Below are 13210 nucleotides of genomic sequence, written 5' to 3'. Positions count from 1 at the left end.
CAAAGAGATATTTGGTTATCATTTGGTTTTAGACATCAATAAACAATATGGCAACCTCTTTGTGATTTACAAAACATGTTGCTTTTTATCCGTCAAACAAATAAGCATATATAGCACTTTATTTGATCATCGAATTGCTTGTGGAATTCCACTAATAATTAGAGATCATAAATGAAGCTGAAATCCCACAAAATCCACAAGATGGACAATCTAAAACAAGCATGAGAACCATTGGGAGATAGAACTCAACCATCTCATTAATGACAACATGGTCACCCTCATCTTCCACCATTGAAATTGCATGTGTATCAACACCCTTGAGATGGATAATGGTGTTTAGGCAAGAAAATCCTCTTGGAGTAGTTGCAAGAATCAAATCAGGTTACTAATGGCATCCCAGGAAGATCTAGGGAGTGGTTGAGGCAAACAAGAGGAAATGTGGGGATAAGATGCAGGATTGGAGATTAGAAATGGACATGGGGAAGAAAGACTAGAATTCCATCGAAACTTCACAAAAAAATAAAGTGGGCAAATGAAGAGCTTGGAAGAAATGCAGGAAAAAGATGTGAAATTAGAGATCAAGATACAAGTCTGTATGGAAAATTGGGTCTTAAAGTAAACTAGAATGCCACATAGGAAGAAACAAACAAAAAAAGCATTGGGAACCTTTGTGGGAATTCAATGCAAAAGTGGAAGTCTATATGGGACATTGAAATGGAAATCCAAAAGTCCATTGAAAATCTGCAAGAAAAGGATAAGCAAGAAAAGACAAAAGGACGGGAGGTGAAAAGTTTCATTGCAGGACTAGAGATGAGAATTGGACATGGGGATGGAAGTATTGAAGTCCATCAAAACTCCACAACAAGACGAAAGGATGTCGAAATGTATGGGCGAGATGGAAGAAATCTTTCATAACTCTGCATATGGGATTGGAATGGATGTAGGAAAACAATGTGGAACTTGTGAAGGGAAGTGGAGGATGAAGTGGAGGAAGTTTAGAGGTCTAGACTTACAACAAGAATTTGCAAAAATGGAACTGGTAGAAATGTGGGAAATGATTGAGGAACAAGAGATTTTGATGTCCAAAGATAGAGGGGAAACAAATGAAGTCTATTGGAAACCCACAAGTCTGCAAAACACTAAAATGGTAAATTACAAGGAATGACCAAAGGCCGAAAGGTTGAGAGATTTGGAGATGGACAAGGATTGGAAGAATTTTATACAACCTCCGCAAGTCCACAAGAAGGAAACAAGGAAGCGCAAGGGTTGCAGGAATCAGGTGCCGAGAAGGACGGAAGGTTGAGAAATGGAAAGGAAATGGAAGAAGTTTGGATGAACTCCAAACTTACAAAAGAGAAACAAAGAATGCAGGGTTGTAGACAAGACAAAAGGTTGGGAGGTGAGGACAAGGAAGAAAAAGTCCAAAAGTCTGTCAAAAACCTCTAAATTGATGGAATGAAGGAAATGAAGAGTGGAAAGAACCCAATACACCTTGTAGAATTTATATGCAAGTGTGACAATTAAGATGAGGTTGGACAAATAGAAGATGTCCGGCAGTCCACCGAAACTCCACAACTTTGCAAAAAAGGTAGAAAATGACCAAAACACTTAACTTAGAACTTTCTAGCACTTTTACAACTTCCAATAGCTAATAGCAACATAGGAGATGATGAGGAACAACACTTAGACAAATTTGACTAAGGGAAATCCATTTAAATATTCCTCAAATTGATCATAGGTGATGAGAAAAATGGAGCCAAATGCATAAAGGAGCTAGAACTGAAGCAAATTTTGGCACTATCAAATTGAGTCCCAAAAGTTTCTATTCATATTCACTGAAAGCCTTCACATGCTCTATGTTTAGGAACTGTAAAATATTATTTTTTTAATCAGCAACATCAATCTAAAACTTTAGCATTCCTTGTTTCCATTTCTCTCTCAAACCTGTTCTCTATCAAATTTCAATCAGTTTCCCCCTGTCTCTCTCTTGCAATATATTCTTTCTTTTTCCTATTCCTCTACTAACCCTTCGCATTCCCCTATTTTGTTCTCACCGTTATCCCCTTGAGATGTCTCCATGTGACCGACTACAATAAAACAACTATTTTAGTCCCTACCAATAATCAATCATTTTGTCCTCCAGAATTTTCCCACACATTCTGCCACAAGTCATAACCTCCATGATATCTAAAGCAATCAAGAAAAAGGCACATAGACTCAACACCAGAAATCAGGAAAGTTTGTTGTCAAAGCTTATTAAATTGCACTTAAAACTAGCAATAATTTCATGAAATCAACTTACTCTGCTGTAATATCCCCGTTAATTTTTTTCACAAAGTTACATTCAACACAACACTTGCTAATGTTAGGAAATGAAAACCAAATGCTGTTGAAAGTAACCCTCCACTTTCTGATCACCGAGAGCCCAATCTGGGAGGGTGAGAGCATACAGTGTCGAGGGGATCATTAGATGCCAATATCTGAAAATGATTACAATCTTCGGGCGGCAAGCCAGTCCCTTCCGCTTATACAACGGGATATTAAAACAATGCAATCACTTGGCGGTAAACCAGCCAAGGACAAGCCAAAGAACTAAAGAATGCAATCACTCAACCGCTTGTGCAACGAGAGGACAAGAAGTGGAAATTAATATCAACTCCACCGCTTATTCAGCGGGAGGACAGTATTGAAAACTCAGGATAGGCGACCAAGCTAGCCTCTTCCACTTATGCAGTGGGAACCCAATAAGAAATCTGAAAGATAGTTGTCAGTACTACTAATCAGCTTTACAAATTCATTACAATGATTTTTGAATATAAGAAATATTACTAATCTAAGATAGGCAGCTAAGCCAGCCTCTTCCACTTATGCAGTGGGACAGCAAAAAGCCAAGATGTTGTTGTTAGTACTACTAACCAGCATTACAATAAATATCAAATTTGATAATCAAGTGCTTATTATGAGCTGACAACTGCAACAACACCTCCAGTCATCACCTAACCACCCAATCTACTCACACTCTCAAAAACACACCCAAAATCCAACTTTCGAAAATCTGATATATATGACAGCAGGCTGGAAATGCATAACCAGCAACACTAATCCACACCAAAAATCTCCTAACTCACTCAAAACCCACTCAATTCACCCAAGAACACACCCAAACCAACAACAAGCATTGAGCGACCAAGTACGAACTGGGAAACAGCAGCAATATGACCCCAAACACTCAACACGCAACCCAAAGCACTCCCAGCATAAGGCGTTTACAGCAGAAAACTTCGACTTGCATAATAAAATTCAATACTCCAAGAAAACCAACGAAAACTTACAAGATGAATTGTCCATGACATAGGAGATGAATGAGCAAATACCCAGAATGGCCTAACGCACACACAAGGAGCTACGAACGAAAACACGCTTCAGCACACACCGCAACCAGCAACATGAACACTCAGAAAAAAAACTCCAAAATATCTGAATCTGACACACAAATCTGCAATATTGTTCCTCAAATCTACTCCTCTGGATGAAGAGCAGTCACAAGCTCAATTAGTTGATGTATTGCAAGCAAGAAACCAAGCGGTAGCTAGGAGGTATGCATTCCCCGAAGCTTCACTCCAAATTTTGGCAGCACTTCGTTATAATTTTCTTCATAGATCATGAATGAGAAGCCCAACCCTCTCATTTATAGATTTTGAAGGCTCAAATTCAAATTCAAATTCAAATTCAAATGCCTCCAAATTCGCCCAAATCACATGTCATTTCATTCCACTCACATTTGGCGATTTATTTCATTTCATTTCATTTCCTTCAAGTATATGGCACCCAAGATGAAAATCCACCACCTAGTCTTCAAGTTCAAACTTTTCCCTTGGTCCACACTTTGCAACATAAAAACATTATAACTTAAGCACATTTTCATCCATATCGCCACTTTTGATAAATATAATGCTTAAAAAATAATATTCATGAAATTGCACTTTGGCATCCAAAAAGAAGGTGAAATAATTTGCCCAAAAAGACTTAGGACAAAATTAATATATACTCCCTTCCTAAGTCGTCCATCCATAATATAATCAAATATTAATACCTCATGCCTAAGGTATTAATATATTAAAAATACCTTCTCCTCAAATATCAATTATTGCCAAATTGAGCCGGAGACTGAAGTGCTGGAAATCACCAAAACTGAACTGAGTTGGGGCTCTATACTGAACTGCTAAAAATAGTCATCTAAGTGAATACAAGATCCTGCCAAAATAATACTGCCAAAAATAGCCACTGAGTTGAGCTACAAAATCCTTGCCAAGAATAGCACCAAAAAATGTTGGAAGACCAACTACTCAAATTGACTTGCCGGAAATAGCCATCTGAATAGGCCTGCTGACATCCTGCTAAAAATAGAATTGCTAAAAATAGTACTTACTAAAAATAGTAAGCGTTTCCAAAGTGATTTTAACCACATTCTGAGCAACCCTTGCACTTACTAAAAATAGTAAGTCTGGAAAAAGTCACTCGATGCAAATGCATGTCGAACCATCCTGAAGCTCTCTGAAAACCCAGAAGGAATCCAGAATACAAACTATCAAACTCCCACATATACCCCCTGAAAACACCAAAGAATCCTCCTAGAAAATAGGAAACCCTAATTCTCCTTTCCAAATAGCCTACGGGTCTCCGGAATAGGCCAATGGACCATTGAATGCACATCACTGAGAAGGGGACATTACATCTGCTGAAGGTAAAAGCAATCAATTTTCCATACGTCAATGTTAGCTCAGCAAGAGACTAGAAGGAACTCCTTTAAATCAGCAATCTACAACTGGCAGATTTTTATAGGTTAAAGCATTTTTTTATGATCTTCAAATTTGTGCAAGGTATTCATGAGGTTCTTGTCGCCAGTTTATTGCAACCAGATTTAATGAAAGATACATTTGTAGCTACTTTATTCTTGATTGAAACAACACTCTAATGTATTCTCAACACCACTCTCAATAATTTAAAAGCACAAATCATAAAACTTCCTGTAGCACTTCATAAAATAAGTCCAAAGCCACGAATAACCAACAACAAATACACACAAAACTTAACAAGAAAAAGAAACATAGCTCTTGAAATGTTTTTGGGTTGTGAAGGATTGCACATGAGCCCGAATATCCCAACATCACCTTTACGATCAAGCTGGCTACTAAGATGTTAAGAAAAATGAAATCAGGTTATCATGGTCCAAGTGAGAACTATAGTCAAGGAGAGCTATAACAAATCTTCAATTAAACTATTAAGTTCTTTATCATGAATATAATTGATAAATAGCTTGCACCGTAAGAAATATCAAATATAGCACCACTCCTACAACAGAACAAGTTGATCTGAAACTGGAGGACTGCACTTATGAGGGAAAATGCGTAGTGGCATTTACATCTCTCAGATCCAAACAGCTAGATTTAAGGACAAATGAATCTGCACTATATGTCATGATAGATGGTTGTCTTGTGCTAGTGAATGTGACCTGAAATATAACGCTACTATATAATGCTGAGAGTAACCTGAGAATAGGAAAAGTTTAGGACAATGGTGATTGATTGATTATTTTATATTAGGTCTTGATCTCTTCCATCTCACTCTGTTTTTGATGCATTATCAGAGCTTTATCTAAACTTATGGAGATCTGTACCAAAAAAGGAGGGATTCTCCATCAATAAGTAGGTTATCTAGCATTAGTGATTTTAGTTTTTGCCATTTGGTTTGAAATCAATTTCTAGTGTTATCTTCCCAAAGCCACAAGATAAAGGAGAAGAATATGTGTTAGCATATTTGCCACACAAATGCATGACTGTCAGATCATTTCATGTTGAAATAAATTAAAGATTCTCTGTTGTTGCTTATTTTTTATCGAGAGTTAAAATGCTAAACAAATTGAAGGCAAGTTTATAAACATTAGAAAATAAATTAAACCAATCTTCTGCAAATTTATGATATATACCTTGTCACTTATTGTATCTTGTACAACCACTACATCATTGGAAATACAGCTGATAATTTCTCCTGTGCTAGCATTTGTATCAAAATAACTAACATCTTGGCTCAACACAGATTTCAAATATCGCATTCTCATGCGAGCTGATTGCCGTTCCCCTGTTTGCATCCAACATGATATCTCTGGAGAAAATGAAACAATTAGTCAAATTGTTTAGCCACTAAATGGTTGCTTATGTACTTGTACAATAGGTCACCTAAAAGAATAGCTAGTTTATAAATGGTGCAAACAATGTATTCCATTAATGTATGTCTTTTACATTCCAAGCATCAACGTCTAAATTATGAATATGTTAATCTAAATAGGGTGCCCAAAACCCTTCAGTGATTTGCTTTTATATACTTGCAAAAATATCCAGACCAACAAGCCCTTATCAAACCATCTGGAGATGAAATATTGTATCAAGATTGAAACATACCAAGCCATGCTGCTGCCATGATGACAAGTCCCAAGTACAAGAAGTGGAGAGCATGCTGCAAAATTTGTCAGACAAATTAGGATATTGTGCCCAGTCTTCAGCTTAAAAAAATATATTGAAGTGTCCTCCCCTCAGCCTCACCAAGAAATACAATAATTTGACTAAAAAAATAAGAAGTCAACAATTCACAATGCATTACATAATCAATATTTTTGTATACTAGCTCAGATATTACATAATCAATATTTTTGTATACTAGCTCAGATATCTTAAATATATCTACCTGAAAAACATACAGAAATAATCTTGAGGTGCCTAACTTGGATTTTTCAGTTTGGTGTGAAAGGCACCTAAAGAGTGAAATTTATTGGCATATTTCAGATAGATATATAATTAAGAATCAAGATATGTCAGCTAGTAGCATTTGTGGTTGTAGCAAATTCATATTTATTTAACATACTCCATTACAAAAAAATAAAAATATTAAATAGATAAAAGAAGTATTTGAATAATGCCCAATGAATTTAATATTCATTAAAATTGCTTTAGCTATATTTCCATTAAAGCAGTGCAGAAGTAAGAAATATATTCAGCCATTGAGAATGACACAGCTATTGTTTTTAATTGAAATAAAGCTATATTTCCATAGGAATGTTGATTATTGTATATGAATATGTAATAAAAAAATATTATATGAATCAAATAAGAGTTTTGTATAAATCAAAATGAATATTATACATGAACATAAATGAGTATGAGATACAGTTTAGTCTATATTCATCAAAATTGCTTTAGCTATATTTCCATAGTAATGTTGATTATTCATTATTTTATATGAATATGTAATAAAAAAAATATTATATGCATCAAATAAGAGTTTGATATAAATCAAAATGAATATTATACATGAACATAAATGAGTATGAGATACAGTTTAGTCTATGTTCCATGTGGACATGTCCTCTGGACAATTCCAGCTGTCCCAATTCCAGAGATGATGTTTGGGCATGCAGGGACAGCTAGAAAATAGAATTATTATGAAATCTATCCAGTGATCTCAAAGAAATTATGCACTTTCTGAATGCCCAATCTACTATTGACTATTATACAAGTTGTGCAATCATATATGATATAATTTTCTTGCATCTATAGCCAACCAAGGATGACAAAAGGAGTTTGGATGTAAACTAGATATGTACTCTTTGGAACCTGCCTAATAACACACCCTCTACTTCCTTATGGAGACCACCAGGAAATCTTTTCTCCATAAGAAACAACATTGCCTCCTCCACTACCTGGGAATTTTTAGATTTTCCTCTCACATCCAGTTTAGAAATGAATTAAAATCACGACAGAATTTATGGTAGAATGCACACTTCTTCAAGAATTTTCAGGGTATATTAAGAAATCTATTAGGGAGGGCAGGGAATTATATACTAAATTTCAAATAATTTGTAATGGAAAGAAATTAAATAAGCATCCTAGCCACTGTAGTACATAGATAATCATATTAGTTTCATTGCAATTGGAAAGTTAGTTCCCGACAGTTGATAGTTGCCAATGGTTGGCAGTTCTCAACAACTGTTGGTGATTCTATATATTTCTCATTGTACAACTACACATGGTTGGGACCAATCTGAATTCCTGTATCTATTGCAAAATTTCAATGAATGCATGGAAAAAAAAGATCTTTATGAAAAAATTGTTGTGTAGTACTACTAGCATCTATATTTATTATTCTGTTTACTTCTGGGGTACTCATTACAGTAGAGTTAGCAAGCAAATATTTGGCATCATTCACTAAAGAAATCAGGTCAGATTTGAATGATTCATTCCCTTAGATCCCAATAGATGCGAGAAGAGGCTACAAGGTCATTGGGACCATGAGATTAGGTGATCTTTAAGGATCATCAAGCAAAGGGAATGAAGGAGAAGATTCTGTGAAACACTTGAGGAAAATACAACTGGATGATTCCCAGGTTGGAGCCCTTTCCAAGAACGTACTCAAGTTGAAAAGTCAAGACAACCTTCTCTAGACGATGAAAGTTGGGAGATGAAGTCACATTGCTTCATAGACTTGTACAAGAGTAGCCTTTGGGGCATTGAAATCTGAAAGTGAAACAAGTGCATGGAAGGCTAAAGACAAGGAAAGATTTGAGGATTCCTACTTGGCTGACAGTGCAAGAGAAGCACGAGAATGTCTGAATCAAAACTCTTGAGCAAGTAGATTATCGGTGGTATGTTTGCATCAGAATAAATCCATGGCAAGCAATAGTGGAGAAAAGCAAAAGTTGTCCAAGTTTACAAGCAATGGATCAAAGGATCTTGTTAGATACTATAACACTTGTGAAACAATTTGTACAGCAAATGGGCAAGATGATAAAGCAATTTGGCTACAATCTTTTCCAGCCACCTTGTAAGGTGTAGAGATTGACTGGTATACAGAAATTGACCAAACCTCCATAAATACATGGGAGAGATTAAAGAAGGCCTTCAAAGAAAATTTTTGATTGCTTCGTGATGATAATGAAATAGTAGCAAAATTTTACAATACAAAACAACGTAAGCATGAAAATGTATGAGCTTATAATCATAGACTTAAAGAATTTTTGGTAAAACTGGAAAGAAAACCGGCTGATGGTATAAAAAAGCGGTGGTTACTTGAAGGTATACTTCGATCATTAAGAAAAAAGATGGAAGATAGTACCACCCTTGTCCTATTCTAAAGCCTACAATAGAACAATGGACATAGAAAGTGGAGATAAAATGTCCTCATGTAGTAAAAGAAAAATAGAAGAAGATGGAAGTTCGGACAACAACAATAACAATGTATCAAGAACTGTACAAGCACTCTAAAGGGACATGTTATAGCGTGCAAAATGCAAAATTGAGGGGCACACAAAAATTAACTATCCTAAAAAGATGTTTTGTGAGATTTGCCAAGTTATGGATCATTCAATAAAAAAGTGTCCATACAATTTGAAGACTAGGAATACACGAGTACTCTATACACAGGGAGAGCAACCCACTCCATCAAAGCCACAGAATGCATCTCCAAGTGGTTATCGAAATCAAAGAGAAAAAAATCAAATACAATATGATCCCAAAGGATGACCCATCATACAATGCAGCAAATAGGGGTACTTTGCAAAAGACTATCAAAACAATCAGGACAAAGTGAAATTATTGTGCAAATGGTGTGGACCAGGAGACCATGAGTACACTTGATGTCTGAAGCAAAAGGCTAGCATCAACTTAATTGATATTAACATACAAAATGAAGTTCTAGCCATTACTCATGCCCAAGCAAAGAAGGCTATGTACCCAAACCCACATACAAAAAAAGAAAGGCTCTGTGAAGAAAGAGTTGAAGTGGAGAATACTATGGATAACATACACTACGACTCAATGCAAATGCGAGTACGATAACAAGTCAATTACAATTCAAGAAAAATATTACAAAACAAGAACTTGAAACTACAATACCAGTTAAAGTAGTGGATTTATTACAAAGTATTCATGAACTTCGAAATGGTACTGTATCAGGGGAGAATGATGATGCATGCTAAGACCTGTTGATGTGTTTTTTACGCACATGCGAACACAAAATAAAATACCCAAAAGTATCTTATCCTCTCTTGAATAAAGCTTCTCAAATGCTGAAGATTGGCTTAAGGATCACTTGAGATAACTCCAAGGTTTTGGTATGTCAGGTCTTGACTTGTGGATAAGCTCTATTGGTTGATGTGATTGCTGGTATTACAAAAGGACTTACGTGAATTCTCGAATGCTTGAATCACTGGAACTTGATCATTTGATGTTGCAATATAGTGATACTTTTCTATCCTAAACTAACTTGACATTGAAAAAAGAGCAAAAGGTGAAGGGTTGAGAAAGTCTATTCTAATCCTAAGAATACAAGAACATGGATGAATGATTAGATGGAATCCTACTGAGCGAGGTCTCACCATCTACTTGAACAATTCAACACAAGCTCAGTGCAATCTTCTAAGGACATTCCAAAGATGTTCAAATCATTACCATCAAACATTGCTCACCATTCAAGTTAACGCATAAACAATGGACGTATAACAATTTTAATTTAAGCTCATATCACTCCAGTTGACCACGCAAGGCACTCTTACAATCAGCAAGAGGCTAGTGGTATGGACAAAATGGATTCCATACAAATGCATTCAACAATTTCTTCCATTCAATCTAATCAACATGAAAGCAAAATGAGAAGCAGAACCATGAGGCTTGTTGAAATAACAAATTTCACCACAACTTCAATGAAAAGAGTATCTCATTTACAAGTCATAACAACAATTCTTCCTTCTCCTAATCTACTCTAACTTCTAATCTATCTCCTATTCTTCTCATACTACCATTCACTATTTGCTAACTATTAACCTTTACAAATGAGAGATTTGAGCCTTTTACAGTGCTCTCAATACAATTCAATGACTCAGATCAATTTGAGATCAATGGCCGAGATTTTACAATGAAAACCCTAATTAGGGTTTGTTACAACAAACTCAGTTTTGGCCAATGAAATAATTGCATCATTTTGGCATGACCAATAGATAATAAGGGTAGGTGCCTCGAAGTTGGTGCCATCATGGGTGAGTCGAGTACATTGCATTTGGACATGCTGATGTGGAACTTCTTTGATTAGCGAGTGGTGACTGGGATGATGACTAGGAATCCACCTTTAACTTGCACTTGTAGACTTGATAGATCATCATGAAGGAATATTTCTTGATACTCAACATTATCCACCTTCAGCGATGATGATGATCTTCTAACTTTAATTAACTCTTCTGGAACCATTCTCTTGAGGGCTTCAATCATGAAGGTGCAAGATATAGATCTTGGTTTTGAAGTATTGATGTGCCTTAGAACGAACTCTTGATGTCATCATTGCTTCTCTTCTTTGGAATTCCTTCTCTGTGACTCCCTGGTGTTGTGAGAGTTGAGATTCCTCTTGGGCATTCTATGCTTGTAAATGAAGTTTTCTTCGTTGCATGGTGATGTAGATCTTACACTCTTTCTCCTTTCATTTGTAATCACCATCCTCTCTCATTTGCGAAACAAAACAAACATGATATCAAATACATAATATATAACTTTGATAGTTCTTCTCACTTGATATATCTCTTGATTTTATGTGTTTTGCAAGTTTGATAAAAGGATTTAGAGAGAATTCGCCTTCATGAAGGAGCACTTGAAGTTGATTTTCGCTCTTAGAGAGGAGTTCTTGAAGTTCACTCCACCCCCTAATGTTCATGAAATTACCCTTAACTTGCCTTTGAACTCACTTTCATTCATTTATCTTCATTCTATGAGCTCAACTTTAAAGCTTTTAATCATCAATTGATGACAACATGACGAACTACCTTTAGGAGAGGCCTCTGTAGGAATTTCGATCTGAGAGTGGAGTATATGAAGTTCACTTCTAACCCCTAGGTCATGAAGTTCCCCTTGACCTTGCTTCACATGAAGTGATCTTTGAACTTTCACCTTCCATCTTCTCAACTCAAAATGACTCTTTCCAAACATCCAATCTTGATTCTTGAAGTTGATTTCAAATCAAGACTAAACTATCCTTTATATCTTAACAAATTCGCTCATCTACCTCCAAACATGAAGTTCGCTCATGTAGCTCCAAACATGAAGTTAACTTCTTACTCGCCTTTCATCATCTTAAATTCAAAATTGTTCTCTTTTAGGCATGCTAAAGTATCAAATTAGCTCTAGGAAATGATCTATTAGCTGCCTTGTATCTTGTTTTGGGCAAGTTCGCTCATCTATGTTGATCCTTGAAGTTCGCTCATCTAGGCTAATTTGTGAAGTTCGTTCATGGCATTCACTCTTAGGTGTTTGGACATTGAAATCGCTCATCTCCCTTTAATCATGAAGTTCGCTCATATGCATGGATTATTGAAGTTCGCTGATGTGCACTGATTTTTTAAGTTTGCTCATGGGGATTAATCCTTGAAGTTCGCTCATATAGCTCAAAACATGAAGTTCGCTCATGTAGTCCAATTTGTGAAGTTCACTCATGTATTTTCATTTTTGAAGTTTGCTCATCCTCTTGAGAACATGAAGTTCACTCTTATACTCCATTTTGTGAAATTCACTCATGTCCCTCAAATTGTGAAGTTCACTCATATAGCTCAAGTTGTGAAGTTCTCTCTTAAGTGCTTGAACATGAAATTCACTCATCCATATGAAATCTTGAAGTTCGCTCATGTCATTGATTTTATGAAGTTTGTTTCAAATCGAATCAACTCAAGGCAAATGCTTTCAAATCTCCTTTGCCCTTCCATCACGAATTTCGTTCATAGGTGCTTGAATATGAAATTCGCTCATCCCCCTTCCATCATGAAGTTCACTCATCTTGTTGAGTTCATGAAGTTCGCTCATGTATGCCAAAACATGAATTTTGCTCATATGTCTTGATTCCTGAAGTTCGCTCATGTAGGCTTATCCTTGAAATTCGCTCATGTGTTTGAGTTTATGAAGTTCGCTCATGTAGCTCAATTCCTGAAGTTCGCTCATGTGGGCTGATTTTTGAGTTCACTCATGTACTCGAATTTGTGAAGTTCGCTTCTCACACCAAGCACATGAAGTTAGATCCTATCATCCATCACATGAAGTGACTCTTGAACTTTGCCTTCGATCTTGCCCTTAAAACCACTCCTTTCTTAGTTTGTGAAGTTTGCTTCTATATTGTTCAAGGTAAAATT

At 36.0% G+C, this 13210-nt stretch overlaps 1 protein-coding gene across 1 annotated transcript in view; it reads right to left on the bottom strand.

Annotated features, from left to right (window-relative positions):
* The window catches only part of LOC131067633 (ABC transporter B family member 13), a 67662-nt gene that overhangs the window by 45022 nt on the left and 9430 nt on the right, over positions 1-13210 (bottom strand). The window contains exons 2-3 of the mRNA XM_058002725.2: positions 6459-6513; positions 5987-6162 (exon numbers count right to left, since the gene is read on the bottom strand). Coding sequence (XP_057858708.2) covers positions 5987-6162; positions 6459-6513 — 231 coding nt within the window. The remainder of the gene's footprint in view (positions 1-5986; positions 6163-6458; positions 6514-13210) is intronic.

Source organism: Cryptomeria japonica, chromosome 5 (genome assembly GCF_030272615.1).
Source record: "Cryptomeria japonica chromosome 5, Sugi_1.0, whole genome shotgun sequence".
In the NCBI taxonomy this organism is placed as follows: domain Eukaryota; kingdom Viridiplantae; phylum Streptophyta; class Pinopsida; order Cupressales; family Cupressaceae; genus Cryptomeria; species Cryptomeria japonica.
The sequence above is the reverse complement of the archived record's forward strand: the minus strand, read 5'-3'. Positions and strand labels throughout refer to the sequence as shown.